Source organism: Cinclus cinclus, chromosome 31 (genome assembly GCF_963662255.1).
Source record: "Cinclus cinclus chromosome 31, bCinCin1.1, whole genome shotgun sequence".
NCBI lineage: Eukaryota > Metazoa > Chordata > Aves > Passeriformes > Cinclidae > Cinclus > Cinclus cinclus.
Window position 1 is genome coordinate 3,054,506 of NC_085076.1, and position 15,906 is coordinate 3,070,411.

The following is a 15,906-nucleotide window of genomic DNA, read 5'->3' on the forward strand; positions in this document are numbered from 1 at the left end:
GGCCTGACCCTGATCCACAGAGTGAGGTGCAGCATTTCCTATCACACGGAAATAAAACAGGAGTTATATCCTTCAGCCAGAGCTTTACAACATTCCCTCGTTTTTATTTTTGGGTTGATTTTCCAGAAGGCATTAAACTATGCAACCCCTTCCTGCCCATGGCCATTTTCAGGAAAAAGGATGAGGGCCTGGGCAGAGGAGCTGGAACTGTGCTGAGCTCGGGTGATCACCCCACGCCTTACACTTGGCCCTAAAAATGTTAACTTAGACCTAAAACCCCCTGAATTAAGGCCTTTCCTACACCTAAATGCCCCCAAATAAGGCCTTTCCCAGTGGGATCCCAACATTTTGAGTGCAGCTAGCAATGCCTCTTGTCCACAGGTTTTCAAATCCAAATTTCAGACACCCCAGGGAGGGTTTGATTCCAGTGTTAGTTGCTTTCCCTGTTTTTATAAAATCCCTGGCCATGGCTGAAGCTGTGGGAAGGGGAGGGTGTGAAACCCACTCCAACTGGCTCCTCTTACCTCGGAACAAATTCCAGCTTCTTCCTCAAACTGCAGGAATTCCAGTGGACTTTAACCCCAGGGCAGGGACATGCAGTGCTGGTTAGGTGGCACAGGCTCTGCCCCCACTTGGTTCATCCCAAATTTTAAGCTGAAATGGTTAAAACCTAACCCAAACGCTTCACTGTTTAGGGGCACTTGGTTTAAATTCCAGTTTCTGATGTTGATTTTTCCCCCAAATCGGAGCAGCAGCTTTATTTTGGCTGTGCTGGGAGCAGGGATGCCCCCGGGCATGGGAGGGAAGGTGGGAGGTGATGCTTCATCACTCCTTCCTCGGGTTTTGGGACAATTTTTCTCCTGTTAGCTCCATCCCAGTGGATGCTGGGCTTGGGTGGGGATGGGAAGCCCCCAGACCCGCTCACTGGTTTGGTGGGTTGTGGAAGGAGACAGACAAGGCAGAAACCCCGTAGGAAAAGCACCAGTCCTGGAGGGAAAACTCCAGAACTGGAGGAGGTAACACCAAACCTGCCCCCAGGAGGGATTTTCCAGTGGGGATGGGGACGGGGAGACTGTGGTGTGACCCCAGGGTCAAACTAAGTGCACTTATTGGTGTGGGTGGAATTCAAATGGCTGCCATCAGATCCTGGTGAAGGAAAACTTTGTTTTTCAGCCTGTGTAAAACCCATTAATGAGATTTGATTTTATTAAATGAGATTCGCCTTCGCCATTCCCCAGCCCCTCGGCGGGGGGAGCCGGGGCAGCTTTGGGTCTCACTAACACAACACTGAGTGACCTGAATTAATTCTTCAGTGGTTTATTCACAAAACAAAACAGAAAAAAACAACAAAAAAATCAAAACAAACTTTTATTTTTTTTTTAATTAATTCCAGCTTAATTGGCGATATTTGGCCTCCTGGTGAACAGGGCTGGAGAGTTGCACTTGGGCTGTACCTGTGGTCTCGTTGTGGCACCACAGACTCATTGACAATAAAAAACTTCAGCTGATGCACCTGAGGCTCCTTCATCCCCTCACCCCCAAGGGCTCTGGGCATCTTCAGTTCCCTCCTTGGGAATTGCTGTTCCTCATCCCCTTCTACATCTAATTATTGGGATTTTGGGGTTATCGTTTATCATTTATTATTTATTTTGGGGGTTATTATTTATATTATTTATTGTGTGATTCTATTTTAATGCTAATTCATGGCTTTCATTTAAAAAAAAGAACACCCTCAACCACCCTTCCCTCCCTGCTTCTGTCCATCCTTGCTGGTCTTGGAGCCTTTTCCCCAGCTGCATCCCAAGGCCACCACAGAGGGGTGCTCCCTTTGGTTCCTGGGTGTCAGGACAAAATTAGGGATAAAATCCAACATGGGCCATATGGATGCTGAAGCTTTAAATGAAAGAGGAAAAAGAGGTTTGGGAGGATCATGGCTGGAGATAGATCATGGAAGATGAAACCCCCGGAGCAGTTTCCCACAGGATTTCTGCCACTGGGATTTTCTTTCCCAGCTCACGGTGTTTTTCCTTCCTCCCGGCACTGTGAGTGGACACTCCGTGCCCAGTGCCATGTCTCTGCTGCACGATTTTCTTCCAGGATCTTTTCTCCTGCCATGGCCCAGCCTGACCCCGTCCTGGCTCGGAGCAGCTCTGGGCTCAAAGCCTCCAGGAAATTCCTCTCATCTGCCAGGTGCCAGAGCCAAAAGCCTATCTGAGCCCCTGGGAACCTCTGCCAGGTGATTCTGCTGCAGGAGGAAAATTTGGGTCCACGAGCTGCAGCCTCCAAAGCTGGGAGTGCCCAAAAAAATCTGGGGGGAAATACACCAAAAATCAAGAGTTGGAACTGGAGTTTCGTGGAGTTTTTCACATGCCTGCGTTGGATCAGGATTTATCCTGCCACTGCTGCCTCGGGCTTTGGGGTGTCCGGACGTCCCGTGGCTCTGAGGGGTGGCACAGGTAGCCCCAGGGCCACCATCCACCTGCAGCCGGTGCGGGCCGGGGGCTCTGCGAGGCAGGGGCCGGCGGGAGCGGGCTCGGCTTGGCTCGGGAGCCCGTGCCGGGCTGGGAGGAGAAGGCTCCGTGCTCCTGCCGTGAGTCACCGAGCGGCTTCTCCTGCCCTCTGCCCAGGAGGGGCCCCGGGCCCCCCTCCCGTGACGGCGTTTGGGGGTTCCCTGCACCGGGCAGCGCTTGCGGGACCCCAGAACCGCCCGTCCCTGACGGCTCTGTACCCCCGCCCCATCGCTGAACTTCTGGAACGCCTGAGGCCGCTCCTCTCCCTTCTCCCCCCGGGCTCCCCCCTCTTTCCTGGCGCCGGTACCGGGCAGCGGGATGGCGGGGGGCGGGATGAGTGGAATCCCGGGCCCCGAGGGGCGGCACGCCGGGACAGGGATGCCAGGGGAGGGCGGGATGCCGGAGCGGAGGGCGGGATGCCGGAGCCGGGCCGGGTTCCCGGGGCTCTCTCCCGGACCGCTCCGGCCCCGGCGCTCGGGGCGCGCCCGGCCAAAGTCCCCGCGCCATGAGCGGTGTCCCGGGCGGCCGCCCCCCGACCTTCTCCGGGCTCCCAGGTAGGGCCGGGACGGGGGCCGAGGGTCCTGGGGAGGCTCGGGGCGCTCGGACCCCTGAGCCAGTGTCGGTCCCCGCAGGGGAGCGGGTGCTCGAGGAGGCGGCGGGCGCCCGGCAGCGCTGCGGGAGCGGCGGCGGCTCCGTTCCGGGGACGCTGCTCTGCACCGATCGCCGCCTCGCCTTCCTGCCCGGCCAGGTGCGACGGGAACACCAGGAACACTGGGAATAGCAGCAGCGGGACCGCGGGGAGGTGGGGGGGAGGAGGGGAGAGAAACCCCTGCCCCGGCGCGACCCCATCGCACCGCATCCCCATCCCATTCCGAACCCATCCCACCGTACCCCGGCCCTCGGCTCAGCCCCACCCCACCGCATCCCTGACTCCCATCCCAGCTCCATCCTAGTCCGTCCTAGCTCGTTGACTGCAGAACCCACCTTGTTCACCCTGCGAGCTCTTCACTGCAGGGCATAGTGGGGGACGAGGCACATGGGACACGGGACGTGTGACCGCCAGGTCCAGATTCGTCCCCACCATCCTTCCTGGGAGTGGGGGGACACTCTGGGGTAGTTTCCAGCCCTCCCCACTCTCCCACAGGCTCCTGGCTCCCGTGGCCTCCTCCACTGTGAGGGTGAGGTGGCCCTGCCCTGCATCCATAAGCTGGTGGCAGGTAATGGTGACACGAGGGATGAGCTGGGCAGGTCTCGGGTCTCAGCCCATTCTAAGGAGCTGGGCAGGTCTCAGCTGGCCCTGACAGCCTCATCCCCCTGACCCCAGCCAGCAGCTTCTCCAAGCCCAAGGTGCTGACAGCCGCCTCCACCCTCAAGTTCATCCCTGAGGAACTCGCTGTCTTCTGTAGGGATTTCCGCCTGCTCCGCTTCTACTTCCCTGGGAATGGGTTGGCTCCGCAGGCGTTCCGGGTAAGCTAGGGAGGTGCAGGAGTGTTGTACCCTCACTCTGGAGTACCCCTCGGTTCTGGGGATCCTGGGGCCTCACACACCACCCCTGACTGCCCTCGCAGGTGGCCAATGCCATCGCACAGGCACGGGAGGCGGCTGCGTGGCTGGGGGATGCTGCCAAGGAACACGATGGCTGGTCCTACCCTGGCGAAGACCCCCCGGAGGAAGAGGAGGAGGAGGAGGAGGAAGGCTCATCCACCATGCTACTCTTCGAGAGCCTGCGGGACTGGGAGAAGGAGCTGCGTCGTCTTGGCGCAGTGGGCTGGAGGGTGAGCGCCGTCAACGAGCGCTTTGACATGGCCCCCAGGTACAGCACCGGCGGCCCCCAACACTGTCTGAGCCACTGGCAATAGGACGTCTGATCTGGGGGTCCCCACGCTGTGTCCCACCTTCCCACAGCCTCCCCCAGTACCTGTGGGTGCCCAGCGGGCTTCTGGACCATGACCTCAAGCGAACCTTTGCCCACTTCCAGGAGCGCCGGGTGCCTGTGAGTGCCTGGGCAGGCCCTGGCGGGGTGGGGGTCACTGGGAAGGGGATGTGGGGGTGTCATCCCATTTCTCTTGCAGCGCCTGTGCTGGCACCACCCGGGTGGGGGGGACCTGCTGAGAGCCGCCAGCTTTCACCCGGCCTCAGAGCCAGGCAGTGAGGACATGAGGTGGGTCCTAGGGGGCCCAGGGGGGCTGAGGGGATTGCCCTGGCCTGGCCCTACCTGGGGCTTCCTGTCCCCCCCAGGTGCCTGGAGGCGCTGCTGCTGGGGGACCGCGGGCCCTGCGTGCTGGCCGATGTGGCGGAGCTGCCCACGCTCGCTGACATCCAGCTCGCCCACATGAGGCTGCGGGAGCTCTGCCTGCCTGGTGAGTGGCACCAGGCAGACCCTGGGGACCCCTGAGCCCCCCAGAGGGCTGGGCCTTCCCCTCCTCTGAAACCCCATCCCCTGGGATCCAGGTGCGGTGGCAGAGGAGAAGTGGCTCTCGGCCCTGGAGGGGACACGCTGGCTGGACCATGTCCGGTGAGTAGGGCACAAGGGGGCTCTTTGGGGTGTAGGGAGGTATTTTGGGATGTAGGGGAGAAATTCACCCTAAATCCCATGGCGGAATGTCCCCCCCAACCCATCTGGGGGCACTGTAAGGTCATGGGGGCATTGTGGTGTGTGCATGAGCCACCCAAACAGGTGACTGTGGCATTTTGGGGCGCCTTAAACCCCTGCTTTTGCCCCCCAGCACCTGCCTGAGAAAAGCTGTGGAGGTGGTGTCGCTGCTGGCAGGGAAGTGCTGCTCCGTGGTCCTGCAAGGTGGGGACACCAGGATAGGGGATGGAAAAGGATGGAGGAGGCTGGAAAGGGGCTCCCCCATCACTGCCTTGCCCCCCACCCAGAGCCCTCGGACCGGGACCTGAACTGCCTCCTGGCCTCTCTGGTGCAGCTTCTGGGGGACCCCCACGCCCGCTCCCTGCCTGGCTTCCAGAGCCTGGTGCAGCGGGAGTGGGTGGCAGCTGGACACCCCTTCCCAGACCGGCTGGGGCTGCTCTGCCGGGAAACCCCTCGAGAGGAGGTGAGAGCCCCATTCCTGTCCCACCGGGGTGACAGGACTTGGGACCCTGCCTGGGAGGAGGTGAGAGCACCCCATCCCGTATCCTCCCTAGGCCCCCGTGTTCCTGCTGTTCCTGGACTGCACGTGGCAGCTCCTGTGGCAATTCCCAGCAGATTTTGGCTTCACTGAGGCTTTTCTCCTGGCACTCCACGACAGCAGCTTCAGCCCCTACTTCAGCACTTTCCGCTTCAGCTGCCAGCGCCAGCGGGGCCACAGCAGCATGGTGAGAGGCAGGAGCACGTTGCTGCATCCCCAAACTTGCCCATTTCACATCTCCTCCTCACTCTGTCTCAGTTTCTCCACCCCCATTCCAAAGTGGGGGTGGAGACCCCCAGATTTCCCATTTTACCTTTACCCCTACTTTTCCCCTCCATGCCTCAGTTTCCCCATCGCAAATGGGGCACTGACTTCCCAACTCTTCCCCCACAGCCCCGGCACCCCAGCCAGACCTACCGGCCCATCGGGGGCTGGCCGGACCCTGGGGGGCTCAGGGGAAGCCCCCGCACCTGCACCTTCCCCCCGGTCTGGGCCTGGGGGCGGCGCTACACCCGGCAGCAGCAGGAGCAGTTCCGGAACCCAGTGGGACCCCCGGCCCCTGCTGAGTCCCTGGCCCCAGGCACGGTGCGTGTGGCTGAGCTGGGGGGGGGCTGCACCCTTCCTTTGCCTCCTGTTTGTCCTTCTGGCTTGCTTTTCCCTCCCTTTTTCCCTTAATCCCTGCTGTTTCCCCTCATTTCCTCTTTCAGCCACTTTTATTCCTAATGCCTATTCTTTTCACCACGCTTTTCCTCTTCTGTTTTGCCTTCACAACGGATTTTTCGCCTTCTTGTTTCCCCCTAATCCCTACTCCCTCTCATCCCTCAGCCCAGCTGGATATCCCTCCATTTTTCCTAATCCCTGTTTTGTCCCTTTCCCAGCCTGGAGACCCCTGCCTGTGGAGGGGGTCCAGGCTGGTGCTGGCACTGGCCAAGGGCTCATTGTGCCCCCACCCCCTGCCCTGGTGGAGCCGCCCTCCCCTGCGCCCCCCACACCGGGTGTCCCCATCAGAGAGCCAGGGGATGCAAAGGGGGCTCTTGGGGGCCTGCAAGCCCCTGCCGGGGCTGCTCCTGCCCTGCACTGCTGGGCCATGCATCCGGCTGTGGCACCGCTGCTACCTCAGGGGGCTGCCCCAGGAACAGGTACTGGGGAAACTGGGGCCTGGGGGGTCCTGCTTTGGGGGGCTCTGGTTTGGGGGGTTCTGGCTTGGGGGATCCCAGCCTATCCTGCTGCTTGGGTTGCAGTGAGGCTGGACCCAGCTCATGTCTGTGCAGCTAACCCTGTCTGTGTGTCCAGCAGGGGGGACGGATGGATGGTTGGAGGGAGGGAGGGAGGGAGAGAGGGAAGGATGGATGGACAGACAGATGGACCCTTGTCCATCCATCCTACCCCGTCTCTGTCCCTGTCCTGTGCTGGACCTTCTGCCCTGTGTTGCCATCTTTGTGTCCTGGTCCCACGATGAACACTGCACCCTATCCATGTTCTCATCCCTGTGTCCCTGTTGCCGTGCTGGGTGTGCTCTCTTGGCAGCGTGGGCGCTTGGCCCCATCCGTGGCCGGGCTGGCTGAGGAGCTGGAGCTGCTCCAGGACCGGCTCCATGCCTGGAACACGCAGAGACCCCACTGAGACCCTGGAGGGCACCCGAGCGCAGCGCAGCCCTGGGACACCGCCAGGACGGTCACTCGGGAGCTGGGCCCCCCGGAACTGCCCGCTGCCTCCAGCTGCTCCCGGCAACCTCGGGGTGCTTGGGGGTCTCGAGGTGTCCCCGATGCCGGACAGACACTGCGGGGTCGTGGCTTTCCATTAAATCTGTGCTGCCTCCGTGAGGCTCGAGGAGCTCAGAGATGGGGACTGGAGGAGATGGGATGGGACGGGAATGGGGAGCCCAGACCTGGGCCCTCCGGCACTGGGATCACGGGGCACTGAGGGCCATGTCCCCGCAGAAGGGCAGAGGCCCCTCCCGCCCACACCCAAGATGGCGGCCGAGCCTTCCCCGCGCAACGCCACTTCCGGCCCGTCCCACGGACGCGAGGCTTGAGCGTTGACGTCACGCGCGTCGTGCGTGCCGGCGTGCGTGCGGCGCCGCGCGCGCGGAGCGGGAGCGGGAGAAGATGGCGGCGGGACCGATTTCGGAGAGGAACCAGGGTGGGAGCGGCGGGGGTGTCCGGGGCCACCGGGGGCAGAGGGGGAACGCTGAGGGGGATACCAGGGGGTCCTGTGGAGGCCTTGGGTGCGCTAGGGGGGTCGCGGGGTGCTTGGGGAGGATTCCGGGGGGAATGGAGAGTCCTTGGTGTTGCCTGGGGGCACGAGAAGGCACTGGAGGGGATTTTGAGCTCCCTGGGGACACGGGGAGGAGGGGAGGGGCGCCGGCGGAGCTCCGGGGCTGTGGTGGGCTCTGGTTTCCCGAAGGAAAAAGGGGGGCTGGGGGAGCGCCTCCTGGATTAAGGTCTCATGGGGAGTGGGGGCGGTTCTGGGGGCTTTGACTTGATTGACTGACCCCGATTCCTCGCAGATGCCACGGTCTACGTGGGGGGGCTGGACGAGAAGGTCAGCGAGCCCCTGCTGTGGGAGCTCTTCCTGCAGGCCGGGCCCGTGGTCAACACGCACATGCCCAAGGACCGGGTCACGGGCCAGCACCAGGGTGAGGGACCCCCAAATCCCACCGAGGGGCAGATCTGGGGGTGGGATTGGGATATGGAAGAGGGGGATCTTCCTCTGTCCCTCAGGAGGTGTTGGGGGCCCAGACTTTAGATGAAATCAAGGAGCTTTCAGTCAGTAATTAAATGGGGTTTTGCAATGGGCTGGAGTTTTAAAGGGGGTGGGTCTGGGCGGTCTCTTTCTGTCCTGAAGTCCTTTTGGTGTCCCCCGTAAAATCCCTTTGAGGTCTCTTGCACCTCCCCTGAACCCCAGTTGGCATCCCCCTGAGCCCCTTTGGGGTCCCCCAGGGTACGGCTTTGTGGAGTTCCTGAGCGAGGAGGACGCTGACTACGCCATCAAGATCATGAACATGATCAAGCTCTACGGAAAACCCATCCGGGTGAACAAGGCCTCGGCCCACAACAAGAACCTGGACGTGGGCGCCAACATCTTCATTGGCAACCTGGACCCCGAGATTGATGAGAAGCTGCTCTACGACACTTTCAGCGCCTTTGGGGTCATCCTGCAGACCCCCAAGATCATGCGGGACCCCGACACGGGCAACTCCAAGGGCTACGCCTTCATCAACTTTGCCAGCTTCGATGCATCGGATGCAGCCATCGAGGCCATGAACGGGCAGTACCTGTGCAACCGCCCCATCACCGTGTCCTACGCCTTCAAGAAGGACTCCAAGGGCGAGCGGCACGGCTCGGCGGCTGAGCGGCTGCTGGCGGCGCAGAACCCCCTCTCCCAGGCTGACCGGCCCCACCAGCTCTTCGCCGATGCCCCCCCACCCCCATCCGTGCCCACGCCCGTGGTCACCGCGCTGGGGCCTGGGGTCACCCCCCCAGGTGGGTGACGAGACCTGTGTGGGGCAGGGCTCAAGGTGCTGCTCTGCCCTGTTTCCACATTGCCTCTCGCGATTCCCAACCCCTTTCCCGAGTTTTTTTTCTCTCGGCTCATTTTCCCGCCGTGTTCCAGGCCTGCCTCCCCCTGGCTCGTTCCCGCCGCCAGTGCCGCCGCCCGGAGCGCTGCCCCCCGGGATGCCCCCGGCCATGCCCCCCCCGCCGATGCCACCGGGAGCCGGAGCCCCTGGGCCCCCCTCGGGAGCCGCCCCGGCCGGGGGACACCCCCCGCACCCGCACCCCTTCCCGCCAGGAGGGATGCACCACCCAGGTACGGAGCTGGCTGGGAGCGGGGCTGGGCTTCTGCTGCTGGGGGATCCTCTTCCTCTCATCTCCCCTTGTCACAGAGCGGGGGCTGCGACTGCTGAAGGATTTGGGGAATTTAGGGGAATTCACTGCTGTCTGAGAGGCACCTGAGCAGGGAGAGTTGGTTGCCTTGAGTTGGGAGGATGTGGGTTGCAGGGGCACGAGAAGGAAGGAAGGAAGACACATGGGAAAGCAGAGATACAGAGAAGGAAGGCAGGAGCTAATTTTGGCGCTCATAATTTAGTGAAACCAGTTTTTTCCCTGACTCCCTGCATTTTGGCCCTGTGGTACTGGGAAGGAGCTCTGTCTGCATCTCAGCTCCCGGTTCAAATTCACGAATTTTGTGAAATGTGCAGTTTAATGATTCTCTGGGATTTGTTTGATCCCGTGGCTCCAAAGCCACCCTAATTAGGGAGCTTTGTGTGATCCTCCTCTGGCCATGCCAGGAGCAGATGCTGCGGGGCCTGGGTGGAGCCAATTACACCTGGCCAGGGAAAATCAGTCTTGGGAGGAAAGAATCAATTGTTTTGTTTATTTTAATGGGACAAAATGGGGGCAGCTCCAGCTTTGGATCGCTCTGGCAGTTTGTCCAAAGTCTCCAGAGGTGGGGATTCCTCGCTGTCCCAGGGCTGCACACACTCACTGTCTCATCTCTTTTCCCACACACTTGCATCCAAGCCCTTTCCTATTGCCCAAAAGCTCTGTGTTCCCTTCTCTTTAAGCCCGTTTCCAGCAGCAGAAGCCCCTCTGCACCTCTGCTTGCCAGACCCAGCTGAAATTCCAGACCCAGCTGGAATTTCGGTTTCTGGGAGTGCCTGGAGCTGCTTCCCAGCATCCTTAACTCCATCACCTCCCTAGGAATGCCACCGATGCAGGTGCACCACGGGCCACCTGGGATGGGGCAACACCACCCGGGACCACCAGGCTCCGGAGGGCAGCCACCCCCCCGGCCCCCCCCAGGAATGCCACACCCTGGGCCCCCTCCCATGGGGCTCCCTCCCCGGGGGCCACACTTTGGATCTCCAATGGGTGAGTGGGATCTGTTCCGGGGGAGCTCTGCTCTGGGGGTAGGGGGAGGGGGATGTGCAGCTGGGCATGAAGCAAGACCCTGGCACCCTCCAGCGTCTTCACAGGGTTCCCTCATTGTGACATTTCCTCATTCTGCCACCCCCCCATCGGGATTTCCACAGCGTTGGGATGGTTCTGGAGGCCATTGTGCCCGTGGGGGTCTTGGGAGAGAATCCTATTTCTGGGAATCCCACACAGAGGGAGTGCTGGCCAAGCTGGGGGCACCCGCTGGATGTGGCACCCCTGGGTGTGGGTGTGGTGGGTACTTCAGGGACATCTGGGAGGCGAGGTGGAGCCAGTGGACCGTGCTCCTCAAGGGGCTTTGGGGGGGGCTCTGTACTTCTTTTTCCCCCCCTGGCACTGACCCCTTGTCCCCCACAGGTCATCCTGGGCCGCTGCCGCACCACGGGCTCCGCGGGCCCCCCCCGCTGATGCCACCCCACGGCTACAACGGGCCCCCCCGGCCCCCCCCTTATGGCTACCAGAGGGTCCCACTGCCTCCTCGGCCTGCGCAGAGACCCCCTGGAGTCCCCCCCCGGGGGCCCCTTCGGGGACCCCTGCCCTGAGAGGTGGGGGACTCTCTGCTCCCCATCCTCAGCCTTCCACCACCCCTCATATCAACATTCCCGTTACTGTAAAGGGCTGGGGGCCATCCCCTCCTCCTCCCTTCCCTCCCCATTTCTTCCCCCTATTTCTTTTCATAGAGTTGATTTTCCTCGCTCCCCCCACTCTCTCCTGTTTCTCTTCCCTTGGAAGCTTTTCCAGGCTTCCTTTTACTGGATTTGTTGGTTTTGTATGGAAAGCAGTGGCCACACACTTGCAAATAAAAGATTTGGGAACCAGAAGGGTTCCTGGACTGGGGATGAGGCTCTGCCTGTTTGTCACCAGCTGAGATCTCTTCCCTGCTTGGGCCATTAAGAAGAACCAAGCTGGAGGGATTTGGGGCCTGAGGAGTGGCAGAGCTGATGCATGGTCTGATCACTGGTAAGCCTGGAAGAACTGTGTGCTCTCTTCATTCCTGAGCCATTGCTGCCCAGATCCAGGGAGCTGAGGTTTGACTGTGGAATACTTTGGTGCCAAGATTTAGCCGAAGTCAAACTTTCCTCTGGGAAATCTTCAAAGGGCTTGGGGTCCACAAACACCTCCTGTCCTTGGGCAGTGCCAGAGCCTCCAAGAGCTGGGAGTTTGCAGGGAGATGTGGAAGTGGGAATGTGTTTTTTCTTTCCTTCTTCATCCCAGTGTTGTCTTCTGTGCTGAGGTTGTGCTTTGCCTTACATCCAGGTGGGAAGTCCTAGGGTCTGGATTGACTAGGAAGGGAGGGACAAGATTGGAACCCCCTCCTGATCCTTCACATCCAGAAATGTTCGGAGAATCCCACGTGGGCTGGTAGAGGGAGTGGATTTAGGTGTAAGGGTTGGGATGTGTGGTGTGGGAGCAGGGGTTCCCTGTGGTGCTGAGAGCCAAGGGGCTGAAGAGATCTCCAGTATTCAAAGGATCCGGTGATTCCTGTCTGGATCCAGGGAGCCCCAGGGTGGCATTTCTCTGCTCCTCAGTCAGGGAAGCCACCATGATCCACCCGGGGCATGGACACAATCATCACATCATCCCCTTCTCCTCTAGTTATCCACTGTCATGCCCTGTTTTATCCCATCATCCCTGGTGTTGTCCTGTCATTCCCAGTTACATCGTAACTTCCCCTGATTGGAGTCCATTGTCAGCCCTGACTTTCTCCTTTTTCCTCTCATTTTATCCCATTCCCCTCAGGTCTGTCTCACTCCCTGTGTTTTAGACCCAGGCAGATCAGGATGGGGCCCTCGGGACACGAGGAGCCATTCTCTGTCGTGCTGCCAAGCCCGTTCCCTCCGATGATCCAGGAAAACACCCCAGGGCCAAGTGGGCCGAAGTGAAGCAGGGGGTCTGGAGCTCTGCGGTGACAGTGGCACCGACAGTGGCACCGACAGTGGCACATGAGTCACCGGGTGCCTGAGGATGTGGGGCTCACCCAGCGCGTGATCTCCAGAGGGCACGGCCTGGATCCTGGTGCTGCCCATTTCTCAGGGATGATCCTCGACCGCCAGCCTCGTCCTGCACTTCCATCCCTCTTTGAGGGCTTTTCCCCAGCAATGAATGTCACGATTGCTTTTCAGCTCTTGGGTTTATAAATCCTTCCCTGTGCTGGCATCAGTGCTGACTGGTCCCCATCTTCGTTTTCCAGTCTGAGAGGCGAAGTGCTAATCTTGATGGATCCTGGCAGATTGTGAGGCTTTGGGGTTGACACCCTGGAAGCTGGGACTGGGTCAGCTCATTGCAGGGGATGCAGGAGGAGGGGGGTTCAGGGAAGGCTGGGGCTCTGGGAACATTGGAATGCCAGTGGAGGGGGCTCAGGGAAGATCTTGTTTCTGGGAGCATCTCCAGCCCCACTCTGAACTCAGCCAGTCGCAGGAGCACCCGGCACCCCATAGCCCTGGGGATATGGGGCTGAAGAACTGCGGGTCCCAGGTTCCCACCCCCGGGAAGTGACCCATGAAAAATGGGAATCGGTTTGGACACCCCATTCTGCGATGCGCATCTCCAGCCCTAATCTCCCCTCCCTAAAATATTCATCGGGGGCTTTTGTGTCGTGTCGTAGCCTAGGGGCCGACTCTGGCCAGCCCAGGCGGGGACGATTTGATCCAAAAAAAATTCCTCTCCAGCCCCGCGGAGCCCGTGACTCAGCCGTGACGGGGGCGGGGGGGGCGGGCTGAGCTTCTCCGAAGGATCCGGGGGGGGTGGGGGGGCACGGGTTGATGCCCCCATCCCACCAGCCGCTCCCCACCATCCGCAGTCTCCGGAGTGGCTCCATCCCGGCAGCTCCATCACGGGAACCCCGATCCCGCCGGAGCTCCTCTTCCACATCCCGGGAGATCCATCGCCCCCCTGTCGGCGGGGCTAGCCCCCCTCCCCCGCCGAGCCCCCCCGGTTCGCCGCGTGCCGCGGTCGATCCCTCCCTTCCCGGGGCTGCGCCGATGGACTCTGCCAGCGCTCCGTGTGTGCGGCGGAGGCTGCGGCGCTAGCGCTGCTCCTCGGGAGCTGCTGTCGCTCCGTGTCGCTGCCGGAGCACCTTCTTTCCCCTCCGCATCCCCTTCCCGAGCATCCTTCCTCGCCGGAGCATCCCCCTCGCCAGCGCCGCAGCTGGAGCGGGGCGAAGGCTGAGCCAGGTAAGAGGGAACAAAACGGGTTTAGACCCCGCATCCCCCCTCCCCGCGGCGTTAATCGGCGTCGTCGGAGCCGCTGACGGATTCGGGGTTCGGCTTCCCCTTCCCACTTGCTGTGGCCATTTTGTCCTGGAAATCCTTCTCTGGAGCCCGGCTCTGCCTTTGGATGTGCGTTTTTGGGGGCTCCTGTCATCTCCCGCGCCGTCCTGTGACCGCGGAGTAGCCGGAGGGGATCGGGAATTCGCCGCAGGGATGGGAGGGGGGAACAGAGGGGTTTTGGGGAAGGGGTAGCAGGAGGGGTGTTGGGGGTGACCTTGGAAACGAGCGATTTCCAACTCTTCCCCCTTGTCGCCATATTCCTGGCGTTCCGCAGGGAGGCTGGGGGCTGCGGGGGGGGGGGGGGGGGGGGGGGCGGGAAATGCAGACCCCTAGCGTGGGAAACCCGGGGGTTTTGGGGTGCACGGTGGCATCAATTCTTGGCTCCGCTTGGATGAGTAGCAGGAGGAGACGGATCCAGATCTGATAACCTTGTCCAGAGCTGTCCAACGCCACGACGGGGCTGCAGGGCCAGGGGCATGTTCAGCCCCCATACGGGCATTTCTGGGGACCTCCCTGACTCCTGCGTTTCAGGGACTGTGGTCTGTGGGATTTCTTGTGGGACTCTCTTGTGGGGTCAAACCCCTGATCTCATCCAGCGCTGGCTCCTGGCGTCGGCTCAGCCACTCAAGGCTCCCTGGTTCTACGGCTGCTCTGTCACGGAGCCAGCGGTGACCTTGCTCCCCAGCCCATCCTCTTCCTCACTGTGCACCCAGCCTCTCCTGCTCCCCCATTCCTTCTCCCGGCCCCCAACACCTCCCGGTCTGTGGAATGCCGGCCCCACATTGGGAGGTTCCAAACGGAACCATGAGCCTGGCTGGAGCAAAATGACCTTGGTCATGGATTGGCCCCTTCCAGGAGCCTCAAAGGGGTCTCCCTTCAGCTGGAGGGGAGCACATGGGGGAAATTTGCCATTTTATCCTGTGAAACCATCTGCCAGGCTCTGCTCGGGAGTGGGGACCCATGCTGTGCCGCAGCCCCCCTTCCTCCAGGGTTTCCGAGGGCTAAATTTAGTGTCCCTGCATGCCCTGTCCCCTCACTTGGGCAGGGGGGGTTCGTCGCTGGCTGCGTCCCTCTGCCCGCAGCTCCTTCCCGCCTCGCCAGTGATAAAAATAGCATTTGGGGGGGGGGGGGGGGTCATGACAGCCCCTGCGGGTGGAGCAGCAGCATCGGGCTGGGGGGCTGTGGGTCCATCCCTGTCACGAGCCAAGCTGGGCTCTGTGCAGTGGGTGTGGGGATGCTGGGCTGGGGAAGTGGGAGTGGGATGCTGGGATGCGAGGGGACGGGGAGATGCCACCCCCAGGTATCTGGATGCCCCTCTACTCCCCCAGGGCTGGACCCCAAGGGACTCGTGGTACCCCCAGCCTGCATTGGCCGGGTCAGCATCTGCTGGTGCTGGAATCTCCCGCAGTAAATCCTGCCTGGGAGCTTCTGCAGTGAGTGTGGCCTGGCACACATGGGTCACTGTCGCTCAAGGGACCCCTCTGAGGGATCGTCTGCACCAAACTTTGAGCCACCCACCTGGGGCATGGTGGTGCTGGGAGGGTCTGGGGACCTTCACGCCCTCGGGGCCTGATTCCCTCATCCTCTCTGTGGTGCCCAAGGAAAAGGGGGGCTTCAGTCCAGACCTGCTGATGGCCTTGTTTTTTTGGGGTGACTTGCAGTCCTGGGGGAATGGACTGGGGATGCTCAGGGGTAGCCGTGCCCCTGATGTCCCCCCAGCTTTCTCTGTCCTTTGGGATAAATGCAGAAGGGATGGATCCAGGGGGACTGGAGGGCTCCCAGCGAGCTGTGGGAGCTGGAGCCCCCCAAGCGAGGGGAAGGGGGCCAGCATGGAGCCAGTGTCTCTCAGCCTGTCCCCACTCCAGCACCCACTGCGTCCCACAGTGACCTGCCTGCCACTTCGCCGGGGGGTCCCCAAACCCTCCTGTTTCCGTCTGAGACGGAGAAAAAGTGCAAAGCGGAACGCAGGGCCACTACCACCCAACCTCAGCCCTGGCTGTGTCTGGGCTTTCCAGGCCGGCATCCGGGGTCCTCTCGCACCCTGCTCCACGGATGGGTA

General features: G+C 61.3%; 2 protein-coding genes across 3 annotated transcripts; both read left to right on the plus strand.

Annotated features, from left to right (window-relative positions):
* Positions 1-3,015: 3,015 nt before the first annotated feature.
* Positions 3,016-7,264, plus strand: MTMR11 (myotubularin related protein 11). Its single transcript, XM_062511655.1, has 14 exons — positions 3,016-3,258; positions 3,655-3,727; positions 3,835-3,977; positions 4,079-4,323; positions 4,416-4,503; positions 4,583-4,671; positions 4,749-4,870; positions 4,962-5,025; positions 5,237-5,307; positions 5,391-5,566; positions 5,658-5,828; positions 6,035-6,227; positions 6,437-6,780; positions 7,169-7,264. Exons 1-14 carry the CDS (start codon positions 3,016-3,018, stop codon positions 7,262-7,264), a joined length of 2,118 nt encoding a protein of 705 aa, XP_062367639.1.
* Positions 7,265-7,718: 454 nt separating this feature from the next.
* On the plus strand, positions 7,719-11,421 carry SF3B4 (splicing factor 3b subunit 4). Of its 2 annotated transcripts, XM_062511420.1 has the most exons (6): positions 7,719-7,783; positions 8,151-8,279; positions 8,584-9,126; positions 9,257-9,451; positions 10,345-10,515; positions 10,936-11,421. In XM_062511420.1, exons 1-6 carry the CDS (start codon positions 7,750-7,752, stop codon positions 11,118-11,120), a joined length of 1,257 nt encoding a protein of 418 aa, XP_062367404.1. In that variant the 5' UTR covers positions 7,719-7,749; the 3' UTR covers positions 11,121-11,421. The 2 variants fall into 2 exon arrangements, with proteins under 2 accessions (XP_062367404.1, XP_062367403.1); XM_062511419.1 differs by lacking the exon at positions 10,936-11,421 and having other exon boundaries at positions 7,737-7,783; positions 10,209-10,462.
* The last annotated feature ends 4,485 nt before the right edge of the window (positions 11,422-15,906 follow it).